This window comes from Marmota flaviventris, chromosome 12 (assembly GCF_047511675.1).
Source record: "Marmota flaviventris isolate mMarFla1 chromosome 12, mMarFla1.hap1, whole genome shotgun sequence".
Classification (NCBI taxonomy): domain Eukaryota; kingdom Metazoa; phylum Chordata; class Mammalia; order Rodentia; family Sciuridae; genus Marmota; species Marmota flaviventris.
In genome coordinates, this window is record NC_092509.1 from 80,443,276 (window position 1) to 80,469,242 (window position 25,967).

General features: G+C 38.7%; 1 protein-coding gene across 3 annotated transcripts in view; it reads left to right on the forward strand.

The window, feature by feature from the left end:
• Nucleotides 1-1,506: 1,506 nt before the first annotated feature.
• Ddx59 (DEAD-box helicase 59) overlaps nucleotides 1,507-25,967 on the forward strand; it is a 30,276-nt gene continuing 5,815 nt past the window's right edge. Inside the window, exons 1-5 of one of the 3 annotated variants that reach the window (XM_071600197.1) lie at nucleotides 1,862-1,942; nucleotides 2,814-2,882; nucleotides 2,968-3,764; nucleotides 5,208-5,375; nucleotides 10,318-10,407. In XM_071600197.1, coding sequence (XP_071456298.1) covers nucleotides 2,979-3,764; nucleotides 5,208-5,375; nucleotides 10,318-10,407 — 1,044 coding nt within the window. In that variant the 5' untranslated portion in view covers nucleotides 1,862-1,942; nucleotides 2,814-2,882; nucleotides 2,968-2,978. Of the gene's footprint in view, nucleotides 1,665-1,861; nucleotides 1,943-2,600; nucleotides 2,883-2,967; nucleotides 3,765-5,207; nucleotides 5,376-10,317; nucleotides 10,408-25,967 lie in introns of those variants that run through there. The other 2 variants (XM_027945707.2, XM_071600196.1) reach the window with 2 other exon arrangements.

Sequence of the window (25,967 nt, forward strand, 5' to 3'; positions counted from 1 at the left end):
AATGATTCTCAGATACACTTGCTGAAGGTGATCAAAAATGTCCTGCTAGCCTTGTTATTACCAGGAGCAAAGCCAGGTTTTGTGGGGGCATGAGTTTACATGATCAGAGAAGAGTAAGGTTTTTAAAGAAAACATACAGAATTTTGAATAATTATTATGCTCAAAAGTGAACAGTTAGCTGGGCGCAGTGGCACACACCTGTAATCCCAGCCACTCAGGAGGCTAGGACAAGAGGATTGCAAGTTGGAGGCCAGCCTTGGCAATCTAGTAAGGCCCTCAGCAATGTAATGAGGAACTCAGGGAAGCAGATACATTTAGTGTGATTGCTATCAACATAGAAATAATAATGTAGCTAGATGCAAGTTTAAGGGCCTCAGCAATTTATCACGACCCAGCCTCAAAATAAAAAAAAATAAAAGGGTTAGGAATGCCTTCTGTTCAATTCCCAGTGCCAGAGCAGGGAAACTTTTAAAGAGTGCATTTTTAAATAATCATGTCTGAATACATTTCTGACAGGAAAGAACTCCCATTTAACTAGGCAGTGAAAATTAAATTTCTACTATTACCCTTAACTACTTTGAGGAGTCAAAGGAACAAATGTTGAATAATAAAAGCAAACCTGGGAAGGCTATCTATATATTAACTAAATTTTTTTACAAAAAGAAAATGAAACAATAGTTTAGAGATGCATCCAAAATGCATCTACTAAAAATGGAAAACAGAACCTACAAATAAAACTTGATAATGGGGGTGGAAGAAGAGGCAAGGAGTAGAATCCTGGAGATACAGAAATAAGCGCTAAATATTGATATTGTGGTTGGGTCAGATTTCTTTTTATTAGTATGTTTTAAATTTCACGTGTTCGTTAAATATATTATTTTGTATGCATCAAACATTAGATGGGAAAATATTTAAGAATACACCCCAAGTTATTAACCTTTACTTTCCTCCTTCCCCACTTTCCCCTTCTCAACCACTAGCTTCCTGGGAGAGAGCTCCAGAGGCTGGGAAGGCAGAGAAAGGCAACCCACAGAGACCAAGAACCCTGATGTGTGTGTAGCCTGTACCTTTTTGTCTCATTTTGGGCTCTTTCTTGGTGCTAACGTGGAGTATGGTGGTGGTTGAAACAGTACTCCGTATATTAAATGCTACCCATTAAGTGCACTGTTTACTTTTTCAACTCATTCGTGCCAGCTGAAGGCGGAACGGCGCTTTCCGGCCGAACGGGGCCTCTGCCCCTCCCTGTCACGCTCAAACTTCCCACTTTCCAAGTATGCCAGGCCCCAGCGCCACCCTCTTGCGTCTTTCCGCGCGGGTCTGACTTTTTCGCCAGTCCCGGCCTACTCGATTACGTAGATTCTCCCCAAAGGATTCCCAAACTGGGCACTCCATACAGAACCTGCTCAGCTCCAGCTCGGCTCAGAGATTGACAGTCCGCGGGAGCCGGGGAGGGGCATAGAAAGAGCGCGGAGCTTCCCGGTCCCGCCCCTCTTCGCCAAGCCCCGCCCCTTCCCTCCGCCGTGCAGGAGCCCGGCCCCTTCCAAAACCCGGAGAGGTGGATCGTGCGGGCCGCATTTCGGCCTTGTCCGTAGCCGGCCCGGCCCAGCGCCTGAAAGGGTGAGCCGGCCCGGAGAGGAAGCAGATGCGGCATCCGGTCCGCGCGGGTGAGGAACAGGGGCAAGAGGCCGCGGCAGCAGAGTGGGCCCCCCAAATCAGTTTCCCTTTCCACCCTTGCAGAGCGGAGTCCGGGCCTCCGTCCGGAACCCGACGCCCCGCCCGTCGCGTTTCCTAGCAGCGCCGTGACGTACGCGCGCCTCCGGGTGCGCGGCCGCCGGGTGTAGGTGGGAGGCGACGCCTGTGGGGAGGGTCTGGGAACGCGCCAGGGTGCGGGGGGCGTTGGCGAGAACTGGAGGCCGCGAGGCTGCCCGCCCTGCCCGAGCCGGTTCGATTTCGTCATTTGAAGACTTCGTATTCTGAGCTATTCCTTGTTCGCTTAGAGCTGTCCCCACCCACCCCTTTACTCTTTCAGAGAGTTAGGATGTTCATTCTGGACCCTCATTGCGTTTTATTCTCCCCCTACCCCGGCCCGGAAAATGGCATCTGGCAATTTATGCCAATAATTTTTTTTAGAAAAATATTAGTATATTTGATAGTCCTTAAATTAATTAAAAGTGATCTTTCCCAATTACTGTAATTTTACAAACATAATTTTTAAGCTCTTTTTGTAAAAAATAGCTTGTGTTCTGGAGCCAGAATGCTGGGCCTCAGGCATTTTACGTGTGAGCTTGGACAAATAAACTTCATCTCTAGGTGGCTGAGTTTATGTGTAAAATGTGTTTATATATGAATATTTATATGCACGTTGATATATTTTATTATACTATATCGTGTTATGTAATTTTTGCAATATGGTATATAAAATATAATATATATAATATGTACACTAACCTACTTTACGCACTAACCTGCTTTACACACTAACCTACTTTACATGATTGTGAAGATTAGGTGAGGCACTAAACACTGGTACAAAATAAGCAGTGCATAAATGTTACTTAAAAATAACATTTTTCTCTATGGTTTGTGGTTTTGATTTTAAAGATTCTAATTGTGAAGTATCCCTTCAGTTTTCTTTGTGAAAATATTGAAGAAGTATTTACTTTAGAATTTCTATAATATCTGAATCAAAATGCAAGTAATCAATGAATAGAAGTAAACTCGGCACACCAGGGCTAGGTTGAGCAATGTGTGCAGTATTTCTACTGCTCATGTGTGTAAAGAAAAGACTGTTTTTTGTTTTTGTTTTTAACCAGAAGAAACTGATAAATGGAAGAAAAGCTAGGTGTGAAGTAATGCCATGTCATCTTCACTATTCCCTTGAGGTAAAACCTTGGGACACATAATCATGTGGTACTTTATATGTAAACTGAATTGAGGGTAAAATATTTCTTACCCTTTTCTCAACAGAATATTGAAGGATGTTTGTTCCAAGATCTCTCAAAATCAAGAGGAATGCTAATGATGACATCAAAAGTTGTGTTGCTAAGAAAATTAAGCCAGAAGCCGAAGACCTTCATTTGGACAAAGGCAGAGATGTTGATGCTTTAGTTTCAAAAGAAACCACTGCACCAGACAGGCCCAGAAGCGAATCAGGCTCCTTTCCCAGTCCTGCTGGCCAGTTGGCTGAGGCAGGCTTGGTAGGACCTGAACAGGGTGCTGAAGAGCCTGTGAAGTCATTTTCTAAAACACAGCGCTGGGCAGAACCTGGGGAGCCTGTCTGTGTTGTCTGTGGCCGTTATGGAGAGTATATCTGTGATAAGACAGATGAAGATGTGTGTAGCTTAGAGTGTAAAGCGAAACATCTTCTCCAGGTTAAGGAAAAGGATGAGAAATTAAAACTGAGCAGTCGGCAGAAAGCTGGTTCTGAGCCAGAGCCTTCTCCACTTGATGATGTTTATGTCTACAAAGAACACCCCTTTATTTTGAACCTTCAGGAGGACCAGATTGAAAATCTTAAACAGCAGCTAGGAATTTTAGTTCAAGGGCAAGAAGTCACAAGGCCCATTATTGACTTTGAACATTGTGGTTTCCCTGAGGCCTTAAATAACAACTTGAAGAAATCGGGCTATGAAGTGCCAACCCCCATCCAAATGCAGATGATTCCAGTGGGTCTTCTGGGGAGAGACATTCTGGCCAGTGCAGATACTGGCTCAGGAAAAACAGCTGCTTTTCTTCTTCCTGTTATCATCCGAGCTTTATTTGAGGTATTTATAGAGTTTGCATGTATTATTATTAAAAATAATGACATATTTGCCGTTTCATCCTTTTTAATTTTTTTTTTTATGTTTCATTCTTAACCATTTTAAAAATGCAAGTTGAAACTAGGTATTTATAATTTTAGCCACTGGAGCGCCTCCTGATTTTGCTTCTTATAGTTCATATGCAAAACATAATTTTAGAGAATTTTTCCATTTTAAATTGAATCAAAGATCTCTGTATTGAAGGTCTAAAAAAATTATTTACAAAACCTATATTTTCAACAGATTATCTCTTAAAAGAATAAGCTTTTGATCTCGTGGAAAAAATTCTGCTGATTACATGAGCTGCAGTTTATGTGTCAGTTAAGCCTCCTTGGATTTTGTATTTTGAAGGAACTGCTGTCTATCAAAGTTGCAACCCTGTTGTATAATACGAGTTTCAAAATATACCCTTAAATATGATCCATGGTCCATCCTGAAATAGTACCACCTTATCTTGCTTGTTAGCTTACAGTGTATAAAGAACTTTCACAGATAATTTGCTTGACAAACATTTTGAGTAATGATTCCAAATATAGTGAATATCCTTTATCTGAAATGCTAGGGACCAGAAGTGATTAAAAGTTTTGCTGATTTTGAAGCATTTTCATAGATATTACAGGTTGACCATCCCTAATTAAAAAATCCAAAATACAAAATGCTCCAAAATCTGAAACTTTTGAACATCATGTTGGTGCTTAAAATGTTTTGGATTTCAGAACATTTTGGATTTCAGGTTTTCAGATTGGGGATGCTTGACCTATACTGATGAGCTTGTGAGCTCTGACGTATGGCAGGGAAGGAAAAGAGTGAAAAATATGGGCCAAAGAAAGGATAAAGGAGAAATATTTGGAAATCTAAAGAGTGGTAGGGAACAATAGGAGAAAATATAGGTCAAAATACTAGAGGACCAAAATAGAACTAGAAGGCAGAAAATGAGATGTGGATACACACATATATAAAAAATAAAAGTTTTTTTTTTTTTTTTGGACAATGGAAGAATCTACAAGAGAGCTGAGAGGGAAAGATAATAGGTAGAATGCCAAATTTCAACAGTATCTTCCTGGTGACTATTGGGTTTTCTCTATAGAGAAGGCTGGCTAAAGATTGCAGGATCCAGTTAACAAGGAACAATCCCTCAGTTTTCCCACTTTGGTGACAATGAACACCTCTCCCTTCCCCCAGTTTTGATCTTTCATTGTGTATCTGTATTATATAAGAAATGGATTCAATTTATGATGGTCATTGGAGGCAAAACCTGCATGCAATGATCAGAAGGCAGGAGAGCTTGTATCTCTTGGGCTGATGGAAACAGAAGGGAAATGTTCCTGAAATCACTGTGGTGATTTTTTTCCATATCAGCAGGAATTAATTGCTAGTGTTTCTGACTTGCCTTTCTTGTCTTTGCAGAGAAAAACTCCATCTGCACTTGTTCTTACACCAACGAGAGAGTTAGCCATTCAGATAGAGAGACAAGCTAAAGAACTGATGAGTGGTCTGCCACGAATGAAGACTGTGCTTCTTGTAGGGGGCTTGCCTTTACCTCCACAGCTTTATCGCTTGCGACAACATGTGAAGGTAAGCATCCATTTGATATAATGTCTTTGAAAAAGTTTTATAAGAGATATAGGAGCTAATAGTTGGGGTTTTTTCCCCCTTGAGGAGTAAGTGTGGTTTTATGTAGCTTTAAAATTCTTGTTTAAGACTAAATATTTTTTTAAAGTTCATTTTATATAGGAGAGAAGCACAGTTTATTGAGTGCCTGTTGTATGCCAAATGCTGCTGGATATTCTCACATAGGTTATTCCATTTAACCATCACATTTGCTCTGGATATAGGTTGGTATATCCCATCTTTTATGGTTGAGAAGGTGAAAGATCCATAGTCAATAAATTATAGTCGCTAGAATTGAAGGCTTAATTTATCTGACTCTATTCCTTCCTTAGTTATGCTGTTATGTTATAATCTATATATTCTGAGATACAAAAGTATGTAAAAGCAGTGTGGTCTAGTTATAGCTTTGGAAATTAGGTAGTAATATGGCTGTAGATAAATTACTTAACTTCCCCAAGCCTCACTTTTCTTGAGTTTGAATAGAGGTGAAGATACCTGCCTTTAAAGTAAAAATTTTAATGAAAGGATTGGCACATATGCTGACCACAGTGGACGGTAGCCTTAGTGCAGGGACTGGGTCCTGGAGGCTCCCTGCTCTTCTGAGCATCAATTGTTCAATTTTGAAGGTAATTATAGAGCTCCTCGAATTCCAGGGGAGGAACTGAGATGCCGGGGAGACAGTGGGAGCACTGTTAGAGGAAGCATCAACAGTTACTTATCCACTGGCATGAAGCTCTGCAGTATTCAGGGACTTCTATAGCCTTTCTTATATGAATGTTGTGAAGATAAAATGAAGTGTATTTGATAGATTTAAAACATGCGCCAGGCGTGGTGGCACACACCTGTAATCCCAGTGGCTCGGGAGGCTGAGATGGATTGTGGGTTCAAAGCCAGCCTCAGCAAAGAGCAAGGCGCTAAGCAACTCAGTGAGCCCCTGATCTAAATAAAATACAAAATAGGGCTGGGAATGTGGTTCAGTGGTCGAGTGCCCCTGTGTTCAATCCCTGGTACAAAAAAAAAAAAATGTAAAATATAATTGTAAGACATTACAGATTAATAATGGGACATTGGATCAATGATTTTTCAGCATGGACCTTCAATATATAAAACAGATAAATATTTTTTTATTAATATAAAATTATAAGTTTAACAATGTATTTTATAAAGTAAACATTAAAAATATTTTGATTGGGGCTGGGTTTGTGGCTCAGTGGTAGAGTGCTGGCCTTGCAATGCATGAGGCACTGGGTTCGATCCTCAGCACCACATAAATGTAAAATAAATACATTGTGTTCACCTAAAACTAAAAAATAAATTATTTAAAAAATATTTTGATGGACATAAATTTGAAATTGGGTTATTATAATTCACATCAGCCTCTGAATTAAATTTATTTTTGTTGCATAGAATATAATAGGTATGTAGGTGCAAATTCTAAACAGCTTTTAAGTAACTAATCTTGCGTTCTCATTCTTAAAATAAATAATTTAATGCATTGGTAGTAATCTCCAGCTTGCAGCATGTAGTAGCTCATTTGGTTGGGTACAGTGTTTTCACTGTATTTCACTTATTTTTAAGTCTCAAACTTAAAAAAAGGTGGCCAGTACACTATACAAACCTCAGTTCCCCCAAGCTTCTTGGAAGTACATTGTTAATTTGATGCCCCATGTATCTTACAGTATCATTCCTACAAAGACATTATCCTGTATAACCACAATGCAATTATAGAATCAGGAAATTAACATTGATATTAGAATACATCAGGAATTGGCATTGATAATCATCTATACCTTAGACTCTTATTTTTATAATTGTCCCATTTTTTAATAGCACAAAAATCCCATTCAAAATCAAATTGCATTTAGTTGTCATGTCTCTGTCATCTCCTTCAGTTTAGAACAGTTCCTCAGTCTTTTTGGTTTTGACATGATCTTACCATTTCTAAGATTTACAGTCTGCTGACTTTAAAGAATATCCCTTAATTGATTAGATTCAGCATATCTTTGATAGAAATTTTACAGAAGAGATGCTTTGCTTTTTTTTAATTGCATCCTTTTAGGTGGCAGATTTCAGTCTGTCTTTTCTGGGTGATAGTATCTGTTAAGTAAATGTAAGGGCTGGGATTGCACTCGTCTACACGTAGGAGGCCCTGGGTTCCATCCTCAGCACCACATAAAAATAAATAAATAAAATAAAGATTAAAAAAAAGCAACTTAAAGTTTCCCTTTTTTTATTTGTTATTAGTAAATATTTTGGGAGGAGTACTTAGATATATGTAAATTTGTGTTTCACCAAACTTTTATTTTATTCATACCAGTATGGACTCATCATTTCCTATTTTATTCAGAAGTTTATAATCTATTATGGTCATTATTTGTTTGTTATTCCACTTGTCCCTGATTTGACCAGTAGAAGTACCTTCAAGTTGTTTTCTGTGCCCTTTAATGATATCCCCATGATTCTGTGCTTGCCTTATTCTTCCCTCACACAGCATGGCATGTCTTTCCAAAGATCCTGGCTCCTTTGGTGGAGAATTGTATTTAGAAATCAAGATTGAGTTCTCCCCGTGCTCATTATGTTTGGGCTATTACTGCTTTTAGGACCTTGTAGTAAATAGATCTGGGGGATAAATATAAGTGTGTGTTTTTCTGTGTGTAGTTATTGGAGACTATGAGATAATGAGTTCATGTTAATAGTTACAATTCTAATTCAACACAACAGGAATTCATTTAAGTTTCTTTTTTTTTTGTTTCCATATTTGTAATTCTTACAGGGGAAACCAGCCACTCACTTTTTTTGTTTTTTAATTTTTTAGTTGTAGATGAACACATGGTATAGTTATTTATTTTTATGTGATACTGAAGATCGAACCCAGTGCCTCACGCATGCGAGGCAAGTGCTTTACCACTGAGCTACAGCCCCAGCCCACTTTTCTTTTTTTAGTTATTGATTTGACCTGTCCTACCACACACACTGTTCCCTCCCACACGGTGATGCTTCCTCACTAGGTTCCACTCCACTTCCACCCCTCAGGCTCTAGCCCTCTTCTGCTCCTGCTGCCACTCCTACCTCTCCCACCAGCCTGTGTGCATTCCCCAGTGCTCTCTGAGAAAAAAACACTGAAACATTTTTTCAAGACCTAGGGCAAAATAAAGACCCTTTTAGATAAACAAAACTGCAAGAGTTATTACCATCTGAAGGAACTTTCAAACTGAGATATTCTACAGATAAATAATTCTAAAAAGAAAGGTGTGGCATAGGTAAATACTGGCCAAAATTGGATGGTGTTAAAGCATTTATCCTTGACTATTCAGGAAAATAATATAAAAGTTTTAATTATCTTAATATTTATTAAATTATATATTTGTTAAAATGCAAGGGAAGACACTGCAAAAATGAAAAAAGAATTTATAACCTCAAACCAGCAGATAGGAAGAAGAGAATAGAAGAAGTAAACTCAACTCGAAATAACTAAAATTGATTTGAATATTTGTGATGTTTCTGAGGTACCTAAGCAGAACTTTATAGTTCTAGGACACAGATCCTTAAAACCCTGAAATTTTATCATCCTCAGTGCTTTTTACCATTCTGTTGTTATATATTTGAAAAGTGGAATACAATTAAATTTATTAGATCATGTGTAATTCTACTTTTGTACCAGGCACTCTCATTTAATTGTCACAATAATTATTATCATTTTCATTTTCTGGGTGACAGAACAGATACACCATTATTAAATACTAAAGAGTAGGGTTGTTGCTGAAGTTTTACTAAAGAGCTCCTACTTTTAGCTACTACTTTAAGTAATATATTATAAAACTCTTAAGAGCCTTGAATAAACATAGAAATCATTGTACCCAGCATTTTAATTATAAAAGAAATAATGGTGGCACACCTCTGTAATCCCAGCAGCTCAGAAGACTGAGGCAGGAGGGTTGAAAGTTCAAGCCAGCCTCAGCAACTGAGCAAAGCCCTAGGTAACTTAGCAAGACCCTGTCTCAAAACAAAAAATGAAAAGGGCTGGTGATGTGGTTCAGTAGTTAAGTTCAATCCCTGGTACCCAGAAAAAAAGGAGGAAAAAAAAAAGAGGAAAGAAATAATAGGCCCAAAGAGGTTAAGGAATTTGCATTTATTCACAGAGCCAACTAGCTGTCAGCCAGCCTACAAGCCCCTTTCTTGTCCTTACCAATCCTCAAGCCTCACTTTCCATTACACACCTCCCTTACCAGCTGTAGGCCTCAGTGGTCTCCCAGTCTCAGAAATTGTATAGATGCTTTCTTTCTGCCTGGACCACTCACCTTGCAGACTACCACTGATTCTGTAGTTTGAGCTCAAGTTTAAGGTAGGACTGACAACAGATACCTCCATTTATTGTATACCTTACGAAAGAACAATCAAGGCTTGCTGTGGGAGAAAATGCCTGTTTTTTGAGGAACAGCTCTGCATATTTATAGAGCCGGGGGTGGTTTGACAGTTGGCATGGGGTGCTTTTTGATTGGTGGGTAAGGATCAGGTGAGCCAGCAGGGCTAGTCTGATTGGTGGGTAAGGATCAGGTGAGCCAGCAGGGCTCACCATTGGACGGCAGGATCATGTGAGCCAGCTCAGCCATTGGACGGCAGGATCATGTGAGCCAGCAGGGCTCACTATTGGACGGCTCTCCTTGGGGGATGGGGAAGTTAGTCTTTGGAGCCTGGGCAACTCCCAACACCATACTTATCTCATTAGCATTTTTTGTTTCTTCCTTTATATTCCATGTTTTCTGAGAATAGAAACTATGTCTGACTTCTCTACCAATGAATTCTGAGTACTTAGCAAGTGTCTGGCACATATTAGTCACTCAATAAAAATAGAATAAATGAGTAAATGTTGTCTAATTCTTAAATTTGTTTTTTCTCTTTTATTCAGGTTATCATAGCAACCCCTGGGCGACTTCTGGATATAATAAAACAGAACTCTGTAGCACTTGGTGGAATAAAAATTGTAGTAGTAGATGAGGTAAGTAGTGGTGTTTAAAAATATTAGTCACATAATTTTGTATAACTCATAAATTATGTTATAAATTCATAAAGTATGTTATAGTTATAAAATTTCATTGTATATGTAGGGCATTTTCTCCACAGAGAAAAAAAATTCCATGACTTTTAAAAAATTACAGTAGTGGTACTTAAGCTATTTCCTATGTAGAGCTATCGCTAAAATTAAACCAGAACTGTCTTTTCCTAATTGACAGGAAACATAAGTTCAACTGGTACTATCTTCTTAGTGATAAATTTTTTAAACATTTGATGCTTCATATCATTTGTCTGCAAAAGTAGGGGAATCAGTGACATGTAAATTATTACCAGGAATTGTGGAGGAGGTAGCTAAATAATTCTTAGTTGGGTGACCTTTTTTCTTTCTTTTTTTCTGTGTGGTCATAGGCACTCGTGGTTATGATTTTCATTGTTAGTATACCATCATAGGCATTTTATATTTTGGGCTTCTATAAGAAGGTAAAGTAAGTGCATTATTATTATAAATATTATGTCATATTTCATCATACACACAAGCATGAGAATACAGAACCATGTACCAGCCCACACTGGGTATATTCCATTCCTCCTTGCAGGGCATGTGTAACTTCACATAGGTCCCACCAGAAGTGATAGAGTAGAGTTTTGATGTTACCCAGGAATGATAGAAATGTGGAATGCCAGATGTTGATCAGTGATAGCATCCTGGTATGCCTTCTAAATCCAAGTAAGTAACAGTGGGGTACTGGAGGATGTGAAAAGAAATGTAGCAAAGACTCTGAAGACCAAGGTTTAGACATTTGCGCCACATCCTATGAAACTTTGTAAGTTACTTAATCTTCTAGAGCAGTGGCCAGAATGTAGAATGGTTGCAGAGATGTCTCATAGTGCCGCAGTCTGGCTGGGCACAAAATCACGAGCCACCACACACCTTGTAGATTCAAACAGCAACTCTTTATTCTTGAACTGTCACTGGCACTTTACACACACGTTCTGGGGAAATTCACGTTCTGGGCCAAATCCACGTTCTGGGCAAAATCCCAAATACTCTCTGAATCCCGTGAGAACTCAACGGGAACTCAAGGAGCGGGTGCGCCTGAGGCAGCAGGATACGCCCTATTCCCAGCAGGGTACACCTTAAACCTGGAACCGCCCTAAACCCAGGGAGTGGGATACTCCCTAATCCCAGCAGGATACACCCTAAACCTGGATCCGCCCTGGTCCTTGAGCAAGGTCACCTTACATGCAATGTCACTGCAAATGACCTGGGTCAATATGGAGAGTCCTTCCTCTAAGCAACATTGGGTAGGCTGACAAAGAAATTGCCATGTGTCATTCCTACTTGGCAATGGCTCTCAGCATCTCCCCCCTTCTGATTAATTAAACAACAAGCAATGTGGCTTAAGGACCGTGCCTGGTAGGTTGTCCAATTCAACATATGGTTCTTACCCGTCATGGGAAAAACTGACCTCTAGGCGTCAGTCTCCTGTCTTAGGTTAATACCATTGCAATTGGATCATACCTGTCACTGACTACCGGTCCAGCATACAGCCATACTTGTGGATAGGCCTATGCACCAGTGTGGGGGGGTGAGGTTCTTGCCTCACCTCTGTTGGCCCCCAAATTTGGCCTTGGTGCCAGTGGGGGGGTAAGGTTCTTTGCCTCACCTCTGTTGGCCCCCAAATTGTAGACCATCAATAGCAGAAGGGAGGAGGATACAGAAATGCCATGACACCAAGCCAATTGACGGCTCCTTTGGAAAAATTGCATCACTGGTGAAACCATCAGCAAAAATATGCCAGCACTACCAAAATTCGCTGCACCAAGCGATAGTTACATAGTCCAGGCAAGTTCTGCAAGCAGTTCAAAGTGGAGGAGTCTATCAATATGTCCATTTCCTCCCAAAATAAATCGAGTCCTTGATTGAGCATTACTTGTTGAGTTATATTCATTGATGCATCAGTTTATACAGTTTACTGTGATAGCTATCATAGAAGCTGTAGTTTGGTTTTATCTTAGTCTTCACCAGCACTAGGATGGAGATGGGAATTCTGGCAATGATGCTAAAGAGACATTATCCTGAACAGAATTATTAAATATAATGAAAAGGAAAGGTGAAAGTAAACAAACAGATCTGTTAACCTCCTTTAAAAACAATCCTTAACAGCTGTTTACCTAATTTAAATTAAACCATTTAAATCACGTGAATAAAAAAAAATAATTCGGATCCATTTTTTCATGAACGCTCCTCATATATGATCTATGGACATACGCACACACAGACATACAACACAAAACACAAATGTGCACACAAACGTACAACACATAAGACAATAGTAAAGGCCTTGTAGCTTTACCTAGGTGAAATCTCCATTGCAATGTTTAAAAACTCCACAGTCAAAAAATAAAACTGATCAGAAAAACATTAACCTAGGTTTGTATGAGCTCAAAAAATAAAATAGAACTTTATGATGTGGGAAAAGGCAATAATAAAATAGATATTGAAAAAAAAAACATCCTGATTAATCACTGTCACAGATGTAAGAATAGCCAAGCTGGAGCTCTGGATATCAACTGTTACGGATTTGAGAGTAAAATCATCTTCTTTTTGGTCTGTAGAAATTGCTTTGGTTAGTCTCTCTGGAATCCAAATCGGTTGCTGTTCTCCCTGTGGAAACACAAACAGAACCCTGACTCCAGACAATCACTGGGTCAGGACCTTTCCATTGTCCTGTTAGAATATCTTTCCAAAGTACCTTAGGCTTATGTACATTTTTTGGATACATATGCCTTTCCGCAACACTAAGTCCTGATGAATCCAAATTTAAAAAGTTTAGAGTAAAAAGGGTTATTTTAAGTTTATCTTTGGGAGATATATACCCCTTAAAGATCCTTTTAAATTTAAGTCTTTCAAGCTAGAAGATCCTGGAATAACATATTTCAAACACTGAAAGAAAATGGGTTCCAACCAAGAATTGTGTATCCAGCGAAATTAAGCTTCAGGATGGAAGATGAAATTAAAACCTTCCACGATAAACAAAAGTTAAAAGAATTTGCAGCTAGAAAACCATTTCTTCTAAACATCCTCGGCAAAACATTACAGGAAGAGGAAATGGAAAATAACAATGAAAACCAACAGTGGGAGGTAGGACAGTAAAGGGGGGAAAAATAATCAAAGAGGAAAACAAACCATGTTTAGTAACATAAATAAACAAATATGGCTGGAAGAACAACCCATATCTCAATAATAACCCTAAATGTTAATGGCTTAAACTCACCAATTAAGAGACACAGGCTAGTAGAATGGATCACAAAACAAGACCCAACAATATGCTGCCTACAGGAGACGCATTTGATAGGAAAAGACATACATAGGCTGAAGGTGAAAGGTTGGGAAAAATCATATCACTCATATGGACTTTGGAAACAAGCAGGAGTGTCCATACTCATATCAAATAAAATAGATTTCAAGCCAAAGTTAATCAAAAGGGATAAAGAGGGACACTACATACTGCTCAAGGGAACCATACACCAACAAGACATAACAAGCATAAATATATATGCCCCAAACAATGGTGCAGCTATGTTCATCAAACAAACTCTTCTCAAGTTCAAGAGTCTAATAGACCACCATACAATAATCATGGGAGACTTCAACACACCTCTCTCACCACTGGACAGATCTTCCAAACAAAAGTTGAATAAGGAAACTATAGAACTCAATAACACAATTAATAACCTAGACTTAATTGACACATATAGAATATACCACCCAACATCACGCAGTTACACTTTTTTCTCAGCAGCACATGGATCCTTCTCAAAAATAGATCATATATTATGTCACAGGGCAACTCTTAGACAATATAAAGGAGTAGCGATAATACCATGCATCTTATCTGATCATAATGGAATGAAACTGAAAATCAACGATAAAAGAAGGAAGGAAAAATCATGCATCACTTGGAGAATGAACAATAGGTTACTGAATGATCAATGGGTTATAGAAGACATCAAGGAGGAAATTAAAAAATTCTTAGAGATAAATGAAAACACAGACACAACATATCGGAATTTATGGGACACATTGAAAGCAGTTCTAAGAGGAAAATTCATTGCTTGGATTTCATTCCTTAAAAAAAGAAAAAACCAACAAATAAATGATCTCATACTTCATCTCAAAATCCTAGAAAAAGAAGAGCAAAACAACAGCAAAAGAAGTAGAAGGCAAGAAATAATTAAAATCAGAGCTGAAATTATTGAAATCGAAACAAAAGAAACATTGAAAAAATTGACAAAACTAAAAGTTGGTTCTTTGAAAAAATAAATAAAATCGACAGACCCTTAGCCATGCTAACGAAGAGAAGAAGAGAGAGAACTCAAATTATTAGCATATGGGATGAAAAAGGCAATATCACAACAGACACTTCAGAAATACAGAAGATAATCAGAAATTATTTTGAATCCTTATACTCCAATAAATTAGAAGATAGTGAAGGCATCGATAAATTTCTTAAGTCATATGATCTGCCCAGATCGAGTCAGGAGGATATAGACAACCTAAACAGACCAATATCAATTGAGGAAATAGAAGAAACCATCAAAAGACTACCAACTAAGAAAAGCCCAGGACCGGATGGGTATACAGCAGGGTTTTACAAAACCTTTAAAGAGGAACTAATACCAATACTTTTCAAGCTACTTCAGGAAATAGAAAAAGAGGGAGAACTTCCAAATTCATTCTACGAGGCCAACATCACCCTGATTCCTAAACCAGACAAAGACACTTCAAAGAAAGAAAACTACAGACCAATATCTCTAATGAACCTAGATGCAAAAATCCTCAATAAAATTCTGGCGAATCGGATACAAAAACATATCAAAAAAATTGTGCACCATGATCAAGTAGGATTCATCCCTGGGATGCAAGGCTGGTTCAATATACGGAAATCAATAAATGTTATTCACCACATCAATAGACTTAAAAATAAGAACCATATGATCATCTCGATAGATGCGGAAAAAGCATTCGACAAAGTACAGCATCCCTTTATGTTCAAAACTCTAGAAAAACTAGGGATAACAGGAACATACCTCAATATTGTAAAAGCAATCTATGCTAAGCCTCAGGCTAGCATCATTCTGAATGGAGAAAAATTGAAGGCATTCCCTCTAAATCTGGAACAAGACAGGGATGCCCTCTCTCACCACTTCTGTTCAACATAGTTCTCGAAACACTGGCCAGAGCAATTAGACAGACGAAAGAAATTAAAGGCATCAAAATAGGAAAAGAAGAACTTAAATTATCACTATTTGCTGACGACATGATTCTATACCTAGCAGACCCAAAAGGGTCTACAAAGAAACTATTAGAGCTAATAAATGAATTCAGCAAAGTGGCAGGATATAAAATCAACGCGCATAAATCAAAGGCATTCCTGTATATCAGCGACAAATCCTCTGAAATGGAAATGAGGACAACCACTCCATTCATAATATCCTCAAAAAAATTAAAATACTTGGGAATCAACCTAACAAAAGAGGTGAAAGACTTATACAATGAAAACTACAGAACCCTAAAGAGAGAAATAGAAGAAGATCTTAGAAGATGGAAAAATATACCCTGTTCATGGATAGGCAGAACTAACATCATCAAAATGGCGATATTACCAAAAGTTCTCTATAGGTTTAATGCAATGCCAATCAAAATCCCAACGGCATTTCTTGTAGATATAGAGAAAGCAATCATGAAATTCATATGGAAAAATAAAACACCCAGAATAGCAAAAACAATGGTAAGCAGGAAGTGTGAATCAGGCGGTATAGCGATACCAGACTTCAAACTATACTACAGAGCAATAGTAACAAAAACAGCATGGTACTGGTACCAAAACAGGCGGGTGGACCAATGGTACAGAATAGAGGACACAGAAACCAATTCACAAAACTACAACTATCTTATATTTGATAAAGGGGCTAAAAGCATGCAATGGAGGAAGGATAGCATCTTCAACAAATGGTGCTGGGAAAACTGGAAATCCATATGCAACAAAATGAAACTGAATCCCTTTCTCTTGCCATGCACAAAAGTGAATTCAAAATGGATCAAGGAGCTTGATATCAAATCAGAGACACGCCGTCTGATAGAAGAAAAAGTTGGCTACGATCTACATACTGTGGGGTTGGGCTCCAAATTCCTCAATAGGACACCCATAGCACAAAAGTTAATAACTAGAATCAACAAATGGGACTTACTCAAACTAAAAAGTTTTTTTCTCAGCAAAAGAAACAATAAGAGAGGTAAATAGGGAGCCTACATCCCGGGAACAAATCTTTACTCCTCACACTTCAGATAGAGCCCTAATATCCAGAGTATACAAAGAACTCAAAAAATTAGACAATAAGATAACAAATAACCCAATAAACAAATGGGCCAAGGACCTGAACAGACACTTCTCAGAGGAGGACATACAATCAATCAACAAATACATGAAAAAATGCTCACCATCTCTAGCAGTCAGAGAAATGCAAATCAAAACCACCCTAAGATACCATCTCACTCCAGTAAGATTGGCAGCCATTATGAAGTCAAACAACAACAAGTGCTGGCGAGGATGTGGGGAAAAGGGTACACTTGTACATTGCTGGTGGGACTGCAAATTGGTGCAGCCAATTTGGAAAGCAGTATGGAGATTTCTTGGAAAGCTGGGAATGGAACCACCATTTGACCCAGCTATTCCCCTTCTCGGTCTATTCCCTAAAGACCTAAAAAGAGCATGCTACAGGGACACTGCTACATCGATGTTCATAGCAGCACAATTCACAATAGCAAGACTGTGGAACCAACCTAGATGCCCTTCAATAGACGAATGGATAAAAAAAAATGTGGCATTTATACACAATGGAGTATTACTCTGCATTAAAAAATGACAAAATCATAGAATTTGCAGGGAAATGGATGGCATTAGAGCAGATTATGCTAAGTGAAGCTAGCCAATCCCTAAAAAACAAATGCCAAATGTCTTCTTTGATATAAGGAGAGTAACTAAGAACAGAGTAGGGACGAAGAGCATGAGAAGAAGATTAACATTAAACAGGGATGAGAGATGGGAGGGAAAGGGAGAGAGAAGGGAAATTGCATGGAAATGGAAGAAGACCCTCAGGGTTATACAAAATTACATACAAGAGGAAGTGAGGGGAAAGGGGAAAATAATACAAGGGGGAGAAATGAATGACAGTAGAGGGGGTAGAGAGAGAAGAGGGGAGGGGAGGGGAGGGGAGGGGGGATAGTAGAGGATAGGAAAGGCAGCAGAATACAACAGACACTAGTATGGCAATATGTAAATCAATGGATGTGTAACTGATGTGATTCTGCAATCTGTATACGGGGTAAAAATGGGAGTTCATAACCCACTTGAATCAAAGTGTGAAATATGATATATCAAGAACTATGTAATGTTTTGAACAACCAACAATAAAAAATTTAAAAAAAACCTGAAAAAAAATTTAAGTCTTTCAAAAGCATTCTGCCTTAGTTTTTAGAATTACTTTAGTCCTTTTAATTTTTTGATGTGGTTTTAAACCAATTTCCTTCTAGTTTAATGTTTTCTAAATTGGCTCTTGTCTATTAATTTTAACACCCTCATCTGAGTCTTCTAATATCTGCACCACCAGAAATAAAAGTTGATGGGCTTTTTGAAAAAAATTATTAATAATCTCCTTGTTCTTCTATTTTATCCAATATTTGACTTTAAACTTCTCTCTTGTACCTTTTTCTATCTTGAATGTCTGTATCTAATAGTTGTCTTAGCTTTCTGTATTTTTTATCTGAAATATCTTTATTTGACATTTTTAACCATTTTTTATCTTGTTTCTATCTTCTAGTTTTTTTTTTTTCCCCTAAGGTTTGTACATTCACCCTTAGTTGCTTTTTTTCCTCCTAGTTTTCTTTTGTTTCCTATTTTGTGGGTTTAAAATTCTTGTCTTCCTGCATCTTCTCTATCTTCCTACATCTTTTTTTTTTTATCTTTTTACATCTTCTTTATCATTTTTTTCTTTTTAAGTTTCTATACTTCTGTCTTTAAAGTTTTTCACTTCAAATTTTTAATCTTCTTTATCTAAATATCTTTTATCCTATTATCTTCCCATTTTCATGGGGTTTTTTTTAAGTAATGCTTTTAAGATTAACTAGGCTTCGAATGATGCACTCTTTCCTCCACCATGAAGGCATCTTAACCACCTTTAATTTAACCTTTTAAAGCCTTCCAATTATCATCTATACTGTACTTTTAAATGTGCTTTTTCACCACCTACAGCTTCACTCTTTTAAAAGAGGCTTAGATTTTGTTTAAATCGCTTCAATGTTAGTTTACATGGCTGCCCTTCAACCAAAGGCTTTTTTTTTTTAACTCCGTTAAGAAGCTTTGTCTCAATCTGCCATGTACAAATCTTTTTCTTCTTTCTTCCTTTCTCAAGCTTTTAAAGTAAGTCTCGTTTCCTCAAAATCTTTTTAAATGGCATTTTACAACTTTTTACTTTACCACACAGAGATTATCTCATCTAGAAACATTTCTTTTTCTTTTAACCTTCCATATTAAAATATATTTCCACATCTTGAATCTTTTAATATCTCTTTTTTAGCCATTAACCCTTTTTATAAATTCACATTCTGAAACAACTCTTATAAAATTTCTGATTTAGACAAATTACTCCACTTTAATAAGATGAAATACTTTTGTGTTTTTTTATGGTAGTATAATACTATAATTGAACCCCAACTGAAACTTCTTATACTCTTTGTATATAAATTACACATGATAGAATCTTAACTCTTAGTAATCTTGTTTTAGCAAAGACACAGACACAAAGCAATATTAAACTTTTTTCCATTTAGCAATTTATGAAAACACACATAATGTTTAAATATATTACCTTATGTAACTTAATAAGTAAAGAGTACTTGATTTTATATTTAGTGGTTGATGTTTCAGCACTTTAGCTTTGTAAATTACTCAGATGTCTGTGAAAACCAAGATCTTAGACAAGTGTAGTAAACAGAATTAGCCATCTCTTTCTTGTTGAAGAAAAATCCTTCTACAGGATACCATGATGGTCCCATTAACATACTTAATAACTCGTCTTTAAAAAGCCATGGGCTACATTTTTGTATTGTATCAACATATGTCCTAACTGTTCTTGGTCTTATTGGGGTGCCTCTTTCCTCTAACAATTTCTCTTCCTTGGGGGTGAACAACTTGAAACTTTGAGCCAACCATTTTCCCCAGTTTGCCTGAGAATGTTCTAGGGACAGGCAACTTGAAATAAAAACAAAATAAATCAAAACAAGAACACATTGTTTTTTGAAATGGTCACCCATTCTCTTGCCTTCCCTCAGAAGCGAGCAATTTCACTTACCTCCAAGTTTCAGACGTTCCCCGTACGGGCCACCAAATGCCGCAGTCTGGCTGGGCACAAAATCACGAGCCACCACACACCTTGTAGATTCAAACAGCAACTCTTTATTCTTGAACTATCACTGGCACTTTACACACACATTCTGGGGAAATTCACGTTCTGGGCCAAATCCACGTTGTGGGCAAAATCCCAAATACTCTGAATCCCGTGAGAACTCAACGGGAACTCAAGGAGCGGGTGCGCCTGAGGCAGCAGGATACGCCCTATTCCCAGCAGGGTACACCTTAAACCTGGAACCGCCCTAAACCCAGGGAGCGGGATACTCCCTAATCCCAGCAGGATGCACCCTAAACCTGGATCCGCCCTGGTCCTTGAGCAAGGTCACCTTACATGCAATGTCACTGCAAATGACCTGGGTCAATATGGAGAGTCCTTCCTCTAAGCAACATTGGGTAGGCTGACAAATTGCCATGTGTCATTCCTACTTGGCAATGGCTCTCAGCATCATAGACTGAAAAGTCCTAAAGAATGTAAGATTATATTATTCAATAGTTTAAAATATCTGCTAAGTCAGCATTTTCCTGCCATTGTCTGTTTGTGGAACTCATTTATTGCATGTGATCATCAGATACTGCCCATAAGACTACATTTCCATTTGTTGTTAAACTCATGTTCCTAAGTTCTCCATATCATTGGAGCCTGAGAAAAGATTCTTTTTTTTTTTTTTTTTTTTTGGTACTAAGGGTTGAACTCAGGGGCACTCAACCAGTGAGCCACATCCCCACCCTATTTTATATTTTATTTAGAGACAGTGTCTCATTGAGTTGCTTAGTGCCTCACTTTTGCTGAGGCTGGCTTTGAACTTGCAATCCTGCTGCCTCAGCCCCCTGAGTTGCTGGGATTACAAGCGTGCGCCACCGCACCTGGCTGAGAAAAGATTCTTGTATGGAATTTAGTTATGTTCCATTCATTCTCAGTTCTCTTCATAGCATTTTCATTTCCTTTGGTTAATAAGATTTCATCCATTAATGTAAAAGAAGTACCTGTTCAGCAAGTACCTGCACTGAGTGCCTGTCACATGCAACCCCTGTCCCAGCTCCTGGATAAGTTTGATAGGAGTTATAGAGTTTTGAATACCTGCTGAAATCTTATTGAAGAACGAAAGGCAAGAACATTATCCTATCTGCCGAGATAACAATAGTACTCAAATGGATGAGATAGGGCAGGGTTTGCAAATGCTTTCTGTAAAATACCAGATAGTAAATATTGTAGGCTTTGGGGGCCATCCTGGTCTCTGTCGCGGCTAGTCCATACACATATACAGCATGACAGTGACTGTGTGTGTGTGTGTGTGTGTGTGTGTGTGTACTGGGGATTGAACCCATTCCAGGCAAGTGCTTTACCACTGAGCCGTGTCCTTAGCCCCTGCAAAACTTTATTTACAAAACTGGTAACAGTTGGACTTTATCCTGAGGGCCTTCATTTGCCACAGATAAAAGCTGTTGGTAAAATAATAGGACTGTATATGGTTTGCCCATTGTCCAGGACAAATAAGATCAGAAGGAGAAATGAGAGTAAACCCATTGGCACTGTAAAACATGGCTTCTCAGAGGTAATGGCATTTAGCCTGGGCCTCAAAAGGGGGAACATGATTCAGAAAATAAAGGATGTATCAAATATTCCAAGTGAAGAGACAGTGCTAGAAAGTCCAACTACCTGTATGGAGGAAAAAGGAAAGAGACCAATCAGCTTGAGGAATTCTTCCCAAGAAACAATAGGAAGTAAAGTTGGGTGGTTAGGGTGGAGTCAAATTATAGAGGACCCTAAAAGGGAGTCAGAGGAATTTGGATTTCATGTGGGAGACAATGAGGCTTTCTAAATTATTGAGTTGGGGCATAATATGTTGAAAGTGGTGGTTTAGGAAGGTTACTCTGCTTCTCGGTACAAGAGAAATTAAAGAAGAAAGAATCTGAGACAGAGCAGCCAGCAATCCAGGCAAGGGGTGAAGGGGTCAGGGACAGGGTGGAGGCAGTAGGACTGAAGGGTTAAATGAGAGTACTATAATTGTTTATGAGTCTCCTGATGACTTAATATGAGAGCAGCAGAAGAAGGCAGTGACAGAGGTGACTCCATAAATTATAAGTTGTGCCTTTAACTTTAGAAAAGGTTAAGTGGGTAACTGTTGGGTTTGGGTGATACTATTTAAGTTTGGCTTGAGAATGTTGAATTTTGTGTGGATGATGGACTAAGTGAAACTGTATGTGTAAGAAGCGTGCACTAGAATTGACTTGACATGATGGTTTCTCTAAGAGAGGGAGCTTGGAGAGACGTGGCTTGGTTGTTTGGAAGACAAAGCAGTAAACAGAGTAATCTGAGACCAGAGAGGAGCTGAGAATGAATGCTGTCCTTGAAGGAGAGAAGCCACTGTTTCAAGAGAAGGGTTAGGACACAGGAATGACCAGGGGTGAAAACCAAGATAATCCCTTTGAAATTTAAAAACTCTGCTCTGTTGCCTTTCTGTGTCTCCAGTGAGACCTTTCCTTTGGACTAGAATTTTCTCCTGACACATTTATCTTCTGTGAGTGTCTGTGGCTCTGAAACCACCCCTCACTCTCCCAGGCAGGCTTTAGACTTTCTTTCCTCTCTGCTCTGTTGAACTGTACACAGAACTTGTTATTTTTCTTACACTGTGTTCTCAGCCGTATCCCAGTAATTAAGCATGGTATTTACCCAAGTTTCCCTAATGATAGGAATCACCTGGCATGCTTGGTGAATATAATACAAGATCAGACTCTCACTTGATATTCTGATTCAGTAGTTCTAAGTTGGAGCCTAGGAATCTTTAAAAACTCACTCCAGGTGATTTTTACCTTCAGAGAGGTTTAGGACACACTGACTAGTAAGTTACCTGACATGTAGTTAGGTGCTTGTTTGGTCTTAGAATTAAGGAATGCTCATTTATTAATGAAATGCATTTTTAGGGCTTTTGATGTGCTGTATACTACTTTTGGCTTTGAGTCTACAGTGGAAAGTACTACAGATGAGTGTTCTACCTCATGGGGCTGTGGCAGTTGTACCCACCCAAAGTAATGTGACAGAGACAACTGGTGGGCTACCTTAGATTGGTAGTTCAGAGCTCTCTGGGAAGGTGACTTATGCTGAAATCTGAACGAGAAGGAACCAGCCATGTGGAGGTCCATGTGGAGGGAAGACTGTTTTAGACAGGACAGCCATTGCACATGCACTGACGTGAGGCTGGTGTGGGTTATTTGGGGGCAGAAAGAAGGCTGGTGTAGCGGGATCAAGGACAATAAGGGATAGTGGTGGGAGATAAAGTTAGAGAAGTATACAGCATGAGGGCTTGTAGGACTTCAAGGCCCTGGTGAGAGGCTGGATTTTACTCTAAGTGTGATGGGAAACTACTAGCAGGTTTGAGTAGAGCAGTGATAAGATCTGATTTGTATTCTTGAAGAAGCCTTCTGGTTGCTTGAGGAGAATGCGTCATGGAGGGAAGATGACAGGAATAGGAGCAGCACCTCCAGTGTGAGCTGGAGAAAAGTGACCGCACTGGGATGTGTTAGTGTGTCAACAGCATTGTTACTGAGGAGGTGATTAATGAAGAGGAGATGAGGTAGGGACTTCTGATGATGTCATTTCACCAGATATGTACTGGAATAGGGAGGAAATAAAACATTCTGTTATGAATATGTTAAATTTGAGGGGCCTGTTTGATCCAAGTGGAGATGTTAAGTTGGCAGTTGTTTGCTGAGAAGCAGTTGTGACCAGAGATAAGATTTGGGGACTCTGATGTGTATATGGTATTCAGAGCCATGGAACATGTTAGTGTTATCTAGGGAGAATACAGATGAGGAAGCAAAGGAGTCCCGCGACGCAGCCCATGAGGCTTTCCAGGTACAGAGGTGGTCCAACGTACAGAGACCAGGCAGAAAAGAAGGAGTCTGAAAAAAAGAGTAGCCACTAGGGAGGAGAAAATCCATGAGGGAAGAATATAAGTATTTGAAGGAGATGGTGGTAATTATGTTATGGGTAATTTAAATACGTATTTCAAGTGTATGAATTTTGTCAGTTTGGGTTGACATATCTGTTTCCCTGTTAGACATAAGTTCTTTGGAAGTGGGGTCTCTGTGTTCCTTGACCACCTGACAACCAGCATTTCAGCTTCATATTTATAATGCAGGTTCTAAAGCCAGATTGCCACTGTCCCTTAATAACTTGTTATTATTCTGTATGATATACCTGTTTCCTCATCTGTAAAATGGGGGTCATAACAATGCTTACCTCACAGGATTATTATGAGGATATGTATGGCACTTGGAAAGGTCCTTGGCACATAGTAAATGCTCAGTTCATATGAATTCTGAACCACAGTTAGCTACTCAGTAATGATTTGACCATTAAATGTTTATCCCTAGGACCGTGAATAGAGGTAGAAGTCACATTCTCACACATTAAGGAAGTCACGAGTAATGAAGAAATGTAAGCAATATCAAAAACATTTTTCAGAAAAGTTGGGCAAAGTTTGTTTTACAATTAGGGAACACTTGTGTCAACCTCTTTTTCTCATGTCTTACACCGTTTACCACTTACTATTGCATTTCTGAGTAGCTTTGTTTTAAGTGGTTCTAATGTTTATAACACCTTATATTTATTTAGTACTTTTATTTTGAAGAATTTTTTACAAGTATGTTTTTTACATTTTAACCTGATAACATCCCCGTAAAGTAGGAAGTGAATTTATAAGTAGAAAACTAAGGTATAAAAAGAGCAAGGTTTGGGGCTGGGGTTGTGGTTCAGTGGTAGAGCGCTTGCCTAGCACATGTGAGGCACTGGGTTCAAACCTCAGCACCACATAAAAATGAAATAAAGATACTGTCTCCACCTACAACTAAAAAATAAATAATAAAAACGAGCAAGGTTTCCCCAATGTCTGATTCATACTTTCAAAATAATGCAATTTAAATGGAGATTCAACACATGAATATTGTATTTGTATAATTATCCTTGCTACTTGTGGTTTTTCTATTCTGGTATTTTTTCTTCTGTTTTTGATGGTTTTTAAAAATTTTTGTTTATGCCCATCATGCATTTTGAATGGCAACTATGTTTTATGAGTAATCCATGCACATTGAAGATGAATCGGCAAATGGATGGGGACGGGTGCATATCCCTACCACCTTAGAATAACCATAATTAGTGTTATTTCTTTTCAGATATTTCCTCCTGTGTGTGGTTTGTAAGAGGCCTTGAGAGTTCAGACTTTAATGTGTACACATTGGGAACCCTCAAAGGATTTTAAGCAGGAATGTACTATAATCAGACTGGTATTCTGGATGAGAAGAATAGCCAGGAAGCCAGAAGACTGGTTCACAGAGCAGTGGGGTGGGAGTGGGGAGAGGCATTTCTAGACACACCTCAGAGACTGACTGAAAGTAAGGGAGGAGGTCATGTCTGCATTGTGAATTTAGTTCTTTTTGCTTTGTTGTGTCTACCAAGTTTTCTACAGTGAGCATATTCTATTATTTAAAAAAGTAAAAATAGAGACTCTCTTTGATTTGGGCTCATGGGTAATGACTTCCACCTGGAAGAGAGTAGCTTCAGTGAGGTGAGGGGGTGAGGGTAGTGGGTGGAACAGTGAGTGGAAGTGAGAAAGCAGAGGAATGGAGACAGCGGGTGCAGACAACTTTCAGAGCTGGTAGGAGACAGGCAGAAGGAGTTTAGTTCTAAAGGCCTAGAGGCTGCTTCTCCCAGGTAGGAGAGGTGAGTGGCACTTGGGGGGATCATTGAGGGTTGTTTACAGAATGTACTCTGTGTGTGTACACATGTACATGTTCTCAGTGTTCCATCGTAAACAACAGAAATTTATTTCTCACAGTTCAGAAAACTGAGAAATCCAAGATCAAGGCCCCAGCATATTCCATGTCCAGTAAGGGTCTCTGCCTCAAAGATGGTGCCTTCTTGCTAGGTCCTCACACAGCAGGGGGGAGAGCAGCTCCCTTCAGCCTTGGAACCCTCATGACTTAATTATCTCCTCAAGGTCCCACCTCATAACACTACCACACTGGGGGTAAAACTTGAACATAATAATTTGGGAGGATACCAACATTCAGA